The 13,347-nt window shown below is 33.9% G+C and overlaps 2 protein-coding genes across 2 annotated transcripts in view; one reads left to right on the forward strand and one right to left on the reverse strand.

Moving 5' to 3' along the window:
* The window catches only part of LOC127878269 (NPC intracellular cholesterol transporter 1-like), a 41,974-nt gene extending 35,185 nt beyond the window's left edge, over positions 1-6,789 (forward strand). The window contains exon 13 of the mRNA XM_052424788.1: positions 6,500-6,789. Within this exon, the coding sequence (XP_052280748.1) occupies positions 6,500-6,789 (290 nt within the window). The remainder of the gene's footprint in view (positions 1-6,499) is intronic.
* A 319-nt stretch (positions 6,790-7,108) lies between these two features.
* The window catches only part of LOC127878270 (lipoxygenase homology domain-containing protein 1-like), an 89,569-nt gene continuing 83,330 nt past the window's right edge, over positions 7,109-13,347 (reverse strand). Inside the window, exons 35-36 of the mRNA XM_052424789.1 lie at positions 8,442-8,681; positions 7,109-7,113 (exon numbers count right to left, since the gene is read on the reverse strand). Of these exons, the coding sequence (XP_052280749.1) occupies positions 7,109-7,113; positions 8,442-8,681 (245 nt within the window). The remainder of the gene's footprint in view (positions 7,114-8,441; positions 8,682-13,347) is intronic.

Raw genomic sequence — 13,347 nt, forward strand, 5'->3', positions numbered from 1 at the left:
CAAGAGCACCGCATAACGCGGGTGCCCCACTCGGCTGCGAAAGATTGTCAGAATTCTTTTTTTTAGAGGTCACAGTGACCTTGACCTTTGACCTAGTGACCCAATGGGTTGGCGTGTAGAAATCATCAAGGTGCATCTACATATGAAGTTTCAAAGTTGTAGGTGGAAGCACTTTGATTTTAGAGGCAATGTTAAGGTGTTTGTTAAAGTTTTATATTAGAGGTCACAGTGACCTTGACCTTTGACCTAGTGACCTAAAAATGTGGTGTGGCATGTTAGAACTCATCAAGGTGCAATTACATATGAAGTTTCAAAGTTGTAGGTGGAAGCACTTTGAGTTTTAGAGCCTATGTTAAAGTTGATATTAAAGAGGTCACAGTGACCTTGACCTTTTACCTAGTAGTGACCCAAAAATGGGTGTGCGTGTAGAACTCATCAAGGTGCATCTACATATAAGTTTCAAAGTTGTAGGTGGAAACACTTTGATTTTAGGCCAATGTTAAGGTTTTAGCACGACGCCTACAGTGGATCGGACGAGCTGACTATGACAATAGCTCGGCTTTTCTACGAAAACAGCCTTGCTAATAATATAAGCACATTTTATGCAAAAAAAAATATAACCTCTAGAAAGATGCTTTTGAGGTTAATTTGACCTGTTGACCTAGTTTTTGATACCATGATACCCAGTTCAAAATTCAATTGAAATATTATCAGAACAAGAGCTTTTTTGTGAAACACAGTGCCCTCTACTGCACTTTAAAGCCCAAAAACAGTTGTATCCCAATTGAAAACATCATCACAAATTTATTGTCCATTTGACAAAGCTACATGCTTTGGACAGTATCTGAAAACGTGTTTGACTCGCATACCAACATAAGCAACTATGTAAAGAAATCGTAAAAACCCTCCGGAAAATGGAAAATTTCTACGTCCAAGGCCTAAGCTAAAATTCAATGGACCGGCAAGAAAACTCACACTTCATTAGTAAGTCATGAAGGTAAACACACATACCAAAAATCAGCTAAATATCTGAACAACGTAAAAAAGAGCCCCGAATGTTCAAAGTTGTGAACAAATTAGTTGCAAACTTTTTTTATATTGTGAAAATTTGAATCACAAACTTCTCAAATTTGTTTAAAAAAAGAGGACAATTTTATACACAGTAAAAAGACGTGTTATGTATTTAAAAATTGTTGCGTTTCAATAACTTCATTTCACTAACATGCTATAACAGAAAACTTACAAAGTGACAAAAACAATAAGCGAATATGCACATGAATCTGATTATGCACAGATCGACAAAACATATAAATCAAACCATGTTTATCTTTTTCCATATTCAAAAAAACATGTTGTTACTATTTTTTTTCTTTGTGTGTAGACTGAATACCAGTTATTAAATACTTGATTTGTTGTTGTATCTAGAACGTATTCTCCAACGTTGGAGGGACACACACTGTTCATTAATCCATACATATACTTATACTTATATATGTTGTCTGTCATGAGATTAAATTGTTATTTGTCATTATCGCTGAGAATGGTAATTTCTTTTCTCCATTGGAACATCTTGGGAATAATGACATATACAACATCATCATGTGTGCATAGAAACTTAAATCGTAAATGTCCAACTTCATTCGAGTACAAATAACCCCAGTAGTTAATTCTGATGGCGTTCGGAGAAAACCTCAAAAGACTCCATTAACTTTTTGAATCATTCTCAGAGTTTTCAGATGTTGCTTTTCAATAAACTTTTGTAAATCATATTCTAAAAATTATCATAAAAAGTTTTTTAACAGTCATCACACAAAAAGCTAAGTCACCGGTGGTGCCAGTCTATGAACCAGTCATATCTCTGTATTATCTCTGTACAGGGGTTGAATGTAAACATTATAGCCACAGACAGGTCTGTTCAACACAGCATTCAGGACTGATACATTTTCTGATGAAAGTGCTTTTAAAATGAAATTGAATTTCAGCATCAGACACAATTTCTTTCAGTCCTCAGTGTATTATAAATAAAATGAAATGCTAAAAAGACATCTTACGTTTAATTTGATGGTAAATGTGGCCTCATTTGCTTTTGTTTCATCAATAAATATACAACAGAAAACGGAAATTTGGAACGAAAATCACAGTTACAAGCTCTGGAAATACAACTCCTGCAACAGGAGCTCACTGACCTGAGAGAAGTGACACGGAACCTACAAAACAGCTAACGCACAAGGATGACACACATGCAGCAATAGTGGATCAACCAAAAGATATAAGTGACCATGCACATACTGAACACAACTGGAATATCAAGTTCTAAAGGCACTTAAATATGAAAGATGGCAAGGTTTCAATGGAAGAGAGGATCAATAGTCTGGTGAACCTTTTGGAACAAAAGAATCAAGACATGGTTAACCTTTTGGAACAAAAGAATCAAGGACATGGTCAACCTTTTAGAACAAAACAATCAAGACATGTAAAGATTTTTGCAGAAATGAAAGCAGGTTTATCATCAGTCAATGGTATTCAAAAAAAGCTGAAGGAAGAACTGAAAACCTCACAGCTGGATTCATGGAACCTAAATGCACAACAAACACTAGCTGGGTTTAATAAAAGTGCGAAAAACTGCATGATTGCATTTAATGCTCATCTAAACAAGAGTATACAACATGTGGAACCCTGGCATACAATCGTCTTTGACGCTGTTGTAACCAACCATGGACATGCTTATTCAGGAAACTACTGGAATATTTACAGCCCCACGATCCGGCGTGTATGTGTTTATGTACATATTCTTGGCTCAAGTCGTCCAATGGAAGTCATTCTGAGGAAAAATGATCACGAACTAGTTTATCTATACTCCCAGGGTACCGGCCGTTTTGGCTCTGACGACAACATGGCTGTTGTGGACCTAGCTGAGGGTGACGGTGTTGTCCGTTAAGAAATATGCAGACGATGGCGTTGCCCCATTCTATGTTCACAAGTTTTTTAGCAACTTTGCAGGATTCATGTTATTTCCGTTGTAAACATTAATACTTGACTTACAATACAATCAGAATTAAATCAAGGAAACATGAATTTGTACAAAATTCAAAGTTACAATTCTTAAAATGATTTGCCCTGTGATAGCACTTATTTTTGACCCTGTATTGTTGTGCATATTATAATTATTTTACATTTGAAATAATGTTATTTTATAATTCGTTTTTTTTTGTGTGTAAATTTTTGTAATGCAAAAAATCTGTGAACTAGTCACTTAAATATTACTTAATGGCTCAATTCAAAGAAGAGTAATAGAATTGTAACTTTCATCAATGAAATGAAACAAAAAACAAGTATCAATTAAGTCTCGTCTTGTATTATCAAGATTTAGATAAGTCCATAAAGTCGATATTAAACTGTGTTTTTTCATTACCGATATATATGCAGCTTTTCGTTTTTTGTTTCATTAAACTTGACAAATTATAAGTAAAACATACACTCCCATATATAACTGCATCATATAATTGTAAATTACTTAAAAACTGGATGTTTAATTGGACTCAAATTAAAAAACCTTAAACAATAAAATATGTCTAAATTTGCATGATCGCAAGTTTTAAAAAACAGTCCAATTATAAAACTACCATCACTGTTACTGGAAAAGTCATGGATAAAGAAATAATACCATCACTGTTACTGGAAAAGTCATGAAATAAGAAGTATTTATCATATTTAAAGTATAGACATCATATTACAAAACACATTCAGAGCCTGATATGAACAATTTTGTTTGAGAAACCTGCCTAAGTGAAGTCCCTTGCAAGTTTTGGTGTCTATCATTATTACTCTAAGTTTTGGGACACTCTAAATATAAAAGCCACACATCATTACTTTATCCACAATGTTTGATGATTATTCATAAGCCATACACATTTTCAATAAAATGTTTTAGCCATCAATGTTATTTTGCCTGTTTGAACATAATTAATACATTCTTTTTGAAACAATGACGATATTATTACAAATCGGTGAACAAGTCAATTTTATGAAATTGAAAAGTATTTTTCCTTATTGCTGTGTTATTTAGAATTTTGTTTACTTATTGCTTATTGCCTTTTGCTTTTTTTGCTAAGACTTAATAAACAGAATTCAAACAAATAATACCTTGTCCTTTACTTGAGTAGTTTATTTCAATTTTCTTTATCTTTCAATGGAAACAGCTTCTATTGATGAAAATGTCTGTCTGAGACATAATTTAACATGACTGATTTGATCATACTTTTGCAATGTTTTGAGAGCCCTTTTAGAGCTCAGCCAGAATATTATAAGAAATATAATATAAGCACATTTTATGTAAAAAATATTACCTCTAGAATGATGCTTTTGAGTTAATTTGACCCCTTGCTCTTGTTTTCATACCATGATACCCAGTTCAAAATTCCACAAAAATATCAGAAACAAGAGCTATGTTTGTGAAACACATTTATTATGCCCTCTACTGCACTTGAAGCCCGAAAACAGTTGTATCCCCAATTGAAAACTTCACGACAAATTTATTGTCCATTTGACAAAGCTACATGCTTTGAACAGTATCTATCTGAAAGCGTTTTTGACCCACTACCAAACATAAGCTAAATATGTGAAAAAGTTTCGTAAAAAAAACTCCAGAAAACGGAAAATTTCTACGTCCCAGGCCTAACTAAGCATAAATTCAATGGACCGGCAGGAAACTCACACTTCATCTGTAAGTCATGTAAGTAAACACACATACCAAAAATCAGCTAAATATCTGAACGCCTAAAAAAATAGCCCCAAACTGTTCAAAGTTGTGAACAAATTAGTTGCAAACTTTTTTATATTGTGAAAATTTGAATCACAAACTGCTCAAATTTGTAAAAAAAGAGACACTTTTATACACCGTAAAAAGACGTGTAATGTATTAAAAATTTTACCTTTCAATAACTTCATTTCACTTACAAAAAACTTACAAAGTGACAAAAACAATAAAGCAGAATATGCACATGAATCTGATTATGCACAGATCGACAAACATATAAATCAAACCATGTTTATCTTTTTCCATTTTCAAACAAACATGTTGTAACTGTTTTTTCTTTGTGTGTAGACTGAATACCAGTTATTAAATACTTGATTCCCTGACATACATTCACCATTTAAATTTCATTTGTTGTTTGCATCTAAAAGGTAATTCTCCAGCATTGGAGGACACACACTTTTCATTAATCCATTCTTAATATATGTTGTCTGCCATAAATTAGATTGTTATTTGTCATTTTCACTGAGAATGGTAATTTCCTTTCTCCATTGGGACATCATGGATTATGACATATACAACATCATCATGAGTGCATAGATACATACAATCGTAAATGTCCAACTACATTCGAGTACCAATAGTTAATTTTGATGGCGTTCGGAGAACACTCAAAAGACTCCATTAACTTTCAAAATAATTCTCAGAATTCTCAGATGTTGCTTTTCAATATACTTTTTGTAAATCATATTCTAAAAATTATCATTAAAAGTTGTTTACAGTATCACACAAAAAGCAAAGTTACCGGTGTGCCATTCTATGAACCAGTCATATCTCTGTACAGGGATTGAATGTAAACCTTTAGCCACAGACAGGTCTGCTCCACACAGCATTCAGAACTGATACATATTCTGATAAAAGTGCTTTAAAACTGAAATTGAATTTCAGCATCAGACACAATTTCTTTCTGTCCTCAGTGTATTTTATAATAAAATGGAAGCTAAAAAGTACATTATAACGTTTAATTTGATGGTAAATGTGGCCTCATTTGCTTTTGTTTCATCAATAAATATACAACAGAAAATGGAAATTTTGGAACGAAAATCACAGTTACAAGCTCTAGAAATACAACTCCTGCAACAGGAGCTCACTGACCTGAGAGAAGTGACAAGGAACCTACAAAACAGCCTAACGCACAGGGATGACACACATTCAGCAATAGTGGATCAACCAAAAGACATAAGTGACCATGCACATACTGAACACAACTGGAAATATCAAGTTCTAAAGGCACTTAAATATGAAAAGATGGCAAGGTTTTCAATGGAAGAGAGGATCAATAGTCTGGTGAACCTTTTGGAACAAAACAATCAAGACATGGTCAACCTTTTAGAACAAAACAATCAAGGCAATGTAAAGATGTTTGCAGAAATGAAAGCAGGTTTATCATAAGTCAATGGTATTCAAGGAAAACTGAAGGAAGACAATGTAAAGATGTTCGCAGAAATGAAAGCAAGTTTATCATCAGTCAATGGTATTCAAGAAAAGCTGAAGGATGAACTGAAAAACCTCACAGCTGGATTCATGGAAGCTAAATGCACACAAACACTAGCTGGGTTTAATAAAAGTGCAAAAACTGCATGATTGCATTTAATGCTCATCTAAAGAAGAGAATAGAACATGTGAAACCCTGGTATACAATCGTCTTTGACGCTGTTGAAACCAACCATGGAAATGCTTATTCAGGAACTACTGGAATATTTACAGTCCCACGATCCGGGGTGTATGTGTTTTATATACATATTCTTGGCTCAAGTCGTCCAATGGAAGTCATTCTGAGGAAAAATGATCACAACCTAGTTCTCCTACACTCCCAGGGTACCGGCTCTTATGGCTCTGACGACAACATGGCTGTTGTGGACCTAGCCGAGGGTGACCGTGTGTACGTAAAGAAACATAGACACAATGGCGTGGCCCCGTACTACGTTCACAAGTTTTATAGCAACTTTGCAGGCTTCATGTTATTTCCGTTGTAAACATGAATACTTGACTAACAATACAATCAGAATTAAAACAACTGTCAAGAAAACATGAATTTGTACAAAATTCACAGTTACAATTCTTAAAATGATTTGCCCTGTGATAGCACTTTATTTTTGACCCTTTATTGTGTATATTATAATTATTTTACAAATAATGTTATTTTATCATTCATTTTTTGTAATGTAAATTTTTGTAATGCAAAAAATCGGTGAACTAGTCACTTAAATATTACTCAATGGCTCAATTCAAAGAAGAGAAATAGAATTGAAACTTTTATCAATGAAATGAAACAAAAACAAGTATCAATAATGTCTAGTCTTGTAATATCAAGATTAAGGTAGTTCCATAAAGTTAGATTTTCAAGTCATCATGATTACATTTAATTTTTGTGAAGTTGTACAATATTAAACTGTGTTTTTTCATTATATGCAGCTTTACGTTTTTTGTTTCATTAAATTTGACAAATTATAAGTAAAACATACACTCGCATATATAACTGCATCATATAAATTGTTAAATTTACTTAAAAACTGGATGTTTAATTGGATTCAAAATTAAAGAACCTTAAAACAATTTAAAAACAAGGGACAAAATTGTCACAAAACCAGGTTTTCATTGTGAAAAAAAAGCTGATAATGGGAGACAACTCAAACTGAACTTTTGTAATGAACAAACAAAATTAACCCCCTTTGTAAGTTTGTTTTAAAATAAATCTATTTTTAGTCGTGGCGACGTTGACATTGGAGATATTGACGTGATTCTTTCATGCGACACACCGTCCCATGATGGTGAACAAATGTGCCAAATGCTTTTAAAATCTCATAATGAATGACATAGTTATAGCCCATACAAGCTTATTTATGGCTTTTTTTTCTTTGAACTCAAAGTGTGACCTTGACCTTGGAGATATTGACGTAATTTTTTCGCGCGCACACCGTCTAATGATGGTTAACAAATGTGCCAAATGATTTTAAAATCTCACAATGAACGACAAAGTTATGGCCCGGACAAGCTTGTTCCGCCAGCCCGCCAGCCAGCCCGCCAGCCAGCCCGCCCGCATTCGCCAATCTAATAACCAGTTTTTTCCTTCGGAAAACCTGGTTAAAAAACGTGTCTATGTTTGCATGAACAATGTATAAAATACAGTAAAATTATAAAAAATACCATCACTGTTACTGGAAAAGTCATGGAGAAAGAAGTATTTATCATATTAAAAGTATAGACATCATATTACAAAACACATTCAGAGCCTGAAATGAACAGTTTTGTTTGAGAAACCCGCCAAAGTGAAGTCTGTTGCAAGTTTGGTGCCTATCATAATTACTCTCAGTTTTGGGACACTCTAAATATTAAACCCACACATCATTACTTTATCCAAAATGATTGATGATTATCCATAAACCATACGAATTTCCAATGAAAAAAAATATTCATTAGTGTAATATTGCCTCTTTTACCATAATTAATACATTATTTGTTGAAACAATGACAATTTTATTACAAATCGGTGAACAATTCAATTTAATGAAATTGAAAAAGTATTTCTCCTTACTGCTGTTTTATTTAGAATTTTGTTTACCTATTGCTTATTGCCTTTTGCTTTTTTTTGCTAAGACTTAATAAACAGAATTCAAACAAATAATACCTTGTTCTTTATTTGTGTAGTTTAGTTCGATTTTTTTTATCTTTCCAACGGAAACAGCTTCTAAGATGAAAATGTCTGTCTGTCCAGGTTGCCACAGCTGTCGGTGTTTCGAAACTGCGCCAGCTAGTTCCTGCAGCCCAGTGTCGCCGTCTGGTCCAATCAGGTTGACCTTGACCATACACCCTTCTATTCCAGCATCCTTGTAACTTCCTGTTGTCACAGCTATCACATACCGCAGCACTAAAATGTGATGAACAGCCAATTAGAAATCACAGTTTACGGGCTTTAAGACAGTCACCATTATTATTAATATAAGTAAGGATGCAACCGGTTACAAAAAAACATTAACAGGTTAACCTTATGCAATAAGTGGTTATAAACCAGTTAACTGAAAAACCTTTTGTAGTAAAAATGTTATATGTTTACCTTAAACATGTCATACCACTCGTACATGTACTTTCTATATAAATGGAAGAAGTTTGAGATCCCTTGCGTTGATTACACATCAGTTTCTGAATAAAAATGTATTATAACATCTATTTTAACTAGAGCTTTGTCACAGACGTGACGTTTACCTCCACTTGCCGCATTGACACAGACTATTTTGCATGCTATCTTCAAAAAACAAGAGAATCTAATTTATGGCGATTTTTAAGAATCATTATGCCATTATAATTTATAGCCCTTTTAACCTTTGAACTCTTGAATTCTTTCACATGACACACCGTCCAATGACTGTGAACAAAATTGATGTATAGAGTCATTTTAAAATCTCACAATGAATGACATAGTTATGGCCCAGACAAGATCATTTATTGCCATTTTTTACCTCTGAACTAAAAGTGTGACCTTGACCTTGGAGATATCGACGTAATTCTTTGGCGTGACACACCATCCAATTACGGTGAACAAAAGAGCCAAATGATTTTTAAATCTCACAATAAACGACACAGTTTTGGCCCGGACAAGTTCATTTATGGCCATTTTTTACCTTTTAACTCAAAGTGTGACCTTGACCTTGGAGATATCAACGTAAATCTTTTGCGCAACACACCGTCCAATGATTGTGAACAAATGTTCCAAATGATTTTAAAAGCTCACAATGAACGACATAGTTATTGCCCGGACAAGCTCATTTATGGCAATTTTTGACCTTTGAACTCACAGTGTGACCTTGACCTTAGAGATATCCATGTAATTCTTTCGCGTGAAACACCGTCCAATGATGGTGAACAAATGTGCCAAATGATTTTAATAACTCACAATGAATGACAAAGTTATTGCCCGGACAAGCTCATTTATGGCCATTTTTTATCTTTGAACTCATAGTATGACCTTGACCTTGGAGATATCGATGTAATTCTTTCGCGCGACACACCGACCAATAATGGTGAACAAGTATGCAAAATGATTTTAAAATCTCACAATAAATGATAAAGTTATGGCCCGGACAAGCATTTGACCTTTGAACTCCAAGTGTGACCTTGACCTTGGAGATATTGATGTACTTTTTTCACACGACACACCGTCTAATGATGGTGAACAAATGTACCAAGTTATTTAAAAATCTAACGTTAAATGACATAGTTATGGTCTGGACAAACTTTCGGTTTTAAACACACTAAGTGACCCCATGACCTAGTTTTTGACCCGGCATGACCCATATTCAAACTTGACCTATACATCATCTAGATACAACTTGTGACCAAGTTTGGTGAAGATCCGATGAAATTTTGGGACAGACCGACAGACCGACTGACAAAGTGACTCCTATATAGCCACTATTACCAATGGTAATAGGGGTATAATAATTTTGTAAATGGATGTTATATTTTGGTACTTTGTTTTCCATGTAAAACCCATTTAATTAAAAAGTTATAAGAACTACAAAATGTTCATTTTCACGACTCATTTATTTTTGGTTGGTCTGCTCATATTACGTTTGCGTTGTATCGCTCACAATAATGTTGCGTTTCTTTGTTCATTCTGTTTGAATTGTTTCAACTAAATTTAAATTACAGTGATTTTTTTACCTGCGAGTCCTGCGTCCTGGACTCACAAAAACCTCTGGGGATGCAAAGTTTCAAATTATGCGAGTCCCAAAAATGTATTGAAATTTCTCAAAAAATATCGTTTAATATTTGGACTCAATCTTTTAATTCGGAGACTCATAGATTTGCAAGTTATCTAGTCCCAGGACTCAGATGAGGCAATTTGTAAAAATATCACTGAATTAATATAAAAATGTTTTTAAATAATTGTTAAACTAGTGCAACACTATCTTACTATTCACAAAGAAATCAGCAAACAAACATTTTTATGCAGAACATTCACAAAACAACAGTGTTCATTTCGTCAAGAAAATGACTTAGTCCACTAGCTTATGGCTGATGCAGTTGCAAGCCTTTCCAGAACACTTGCTATGATTGCATGCTATAGCCGATGGAACTGAACATGTTTCCAAGCCACATGCGCAATTGTTGGGAAACGTTTATTTTCACACCACCATGTCAAAAGGTCCCCATCGGGTTTACAATTCACGAACACGTTTGTTTACGTACCGTACTGTGCAACTTTTAAGCAATTGCACAAAATCTAAATTTCAATATTTTTTAAAGTGATGTTTATTAATTTAAAGAGTTATATAATGTGCTTTCTTCAATCAAAAGTACCTAAGACAGTAGTAGTGGCATTGTTGTTGACGTAAATAACTAGTAATAATATTAATTTCTCATAAAATAAATATGACGTTAATTCGAAAAGATTTTAACTGCAAATGTAATTCTTGATAAAATGGTAACTTATTATCACTTTATTTTCACACTTATTATCACTTTATTTTCACGAGCAATCAGTGTTGGATATTGGTAAACAAAACATCAAAATAAGTTGTCCAATGTCTCAACTGATTTTTATCACAAGTTAGATAAATGTGTTGATTACAATTAGTCTTCGCTGATAGTCCCTACTCCACTCAGTTCGCTAATTAAATTGTCGCGAGTTAAACAAAACAATAGTGCCAATTATCAAAACATACCCTCTGTTTGTAACCATAAAGTTACTGAGGGTTACATACCCTCTGTTTGTAACCATAAAGTTACCATGTCTAAAAAAAAAATCTTTTTGGTGGGGGGTGGGGTGGGGGTGGAGAGGGGGGTTTAATGTGGGTGTGTGGTCATCTATTAGATGATCTTTCAAATAAAAAAGGAAAAAATAATAATAAAAAAATTCTGGGGGGGGGATTCATGAGTGGGGCATGGGGATGGTTTGGGTGGAGTCCATTGTGGTATGTAAGGTAGGTGTTGTTTCGTCAAAGTACACTGTAACTCCAATATAACGCGGATGACGGGGTCCAAGCCACGCAACAGCGTTATAAACGGACAGCGTTATAAGTTTTGAGCTTATTTATTTAAGGGGCTATAAAAACAGGTAAAGTATAGCCTATAATATAGGTCCTGTGTATCGTCATGCTGTGTTGTAATCCGCAAATACATGCATATAAACCGAATCGAACGATAACAGTATACATACCGCTTTTCTAATGTGCACATTTATCCGATATTCCAATATAATTACATCACTTACGAAAAAATAATGTTTAACATTTATGACAAGAAATATGTTTACGAACTTCGTAAACAAATTCATATGCCTACGCCATTTGTCAGAAAAATTGGTACAGTGCATTATGGGACACAGCTTTCATTGGACGAGCGCATTTAAATTTAGATTGAATGCAACACGATACATGTACAAAGAAATGTTTTATTGCGTCATATGCAGCATGTAAAAAACGTGCTTTCCGTGGACTTTCTGATAACGGGCAAAAATTTAAGTGCATCTCTGTTAACTATTACACTGCGTTAGCATGTAAATAAATCGTCAGGATTTTTAAATTTATTTTTCGTATACGTACTGAAACATTAAACACACACAAAGATATTTGTATTTATCAAGCATGTGTAGCATATAATAAACGATAACACACTTACACAGCCATAGTTTATACAATGAAATACAATACACGATAAATACAAAACATAAACAGGTAATCGTTTCAAATAACTTTAATTTGATAATTATACCGCTTGCACTTGCCTTATTGAAATTAGCGCACCGAACCGCTCTAATAGGGAATACATGTAATAAACACTGACTCGCGAGTTTTCACACCTTTATTGACATTACACAACAGATTAACACCAATTAGCTGTCGAGTGTCGTTTAACCTCGAATCGATTAAAATCAGTTAAACGGACGGATAAAGCAATCAAGCTGTGATCGCTGGCTTCTTTGAATTTATGAAAATACATGTAGTTGCATAACATGGATTTGAATCAGAAATGGAAGGTTGGAGAAAAAACGGGATCCAAGGACCCCCCGCGTTATATTGGACACAGCGTTATAACGGACCGCACTATATTGGAGTTACAGTGTATGAATCAAATCTGATCATAAATAAAGAAGTTATGGCAATTTAATTAAAATTTAATAATTTGACCTTGACAGTCATTCAAAGGTCAATGTCAAAGTCAACTTGCCAGGTAAAGTACCCTCATGATAGTAAGAAAATATTTTAAGTTTGAAAGCAATAGCTTTGATACTTCAGAAATAAAGAGGATCTAAAAAAAACAACAACAAAATATTCAAAGTTACTAAGACAAAAAAGGGCCATAATTCTGTTAAAATGCCAACAAGAGTTATGCAACTTGCCTGTACAGTCTCATTACTATAGTTAGCGAGTTTTCCAAGTCTGAAAGCAATAGCTATGATACTATAGAGGAGTAAGCTGGACCAAAACACAAAACTTAACCAAATGTTAAATTATCTAAGTATAAAAGGGGCCATTATTCTAAAAAAATGCCAGTCAGAGTTACATAACTTTGCCTGCACAGTCAACTTATGA

Source organism: Dreissena polymorpha, chromosome 4 (genome assembly GCF_020536995.1).
Source record: "Dreissena polymorpha isolate Duluth1 chromosome 4, UMN_Dpol_1.0, whole genome shotgun sequence".
NCBI lineage: Eukaryota > Metazoa > Mollusca > Bivalvia > Myida > Dreissenidae > Dreissena > Dreissena polymorpha.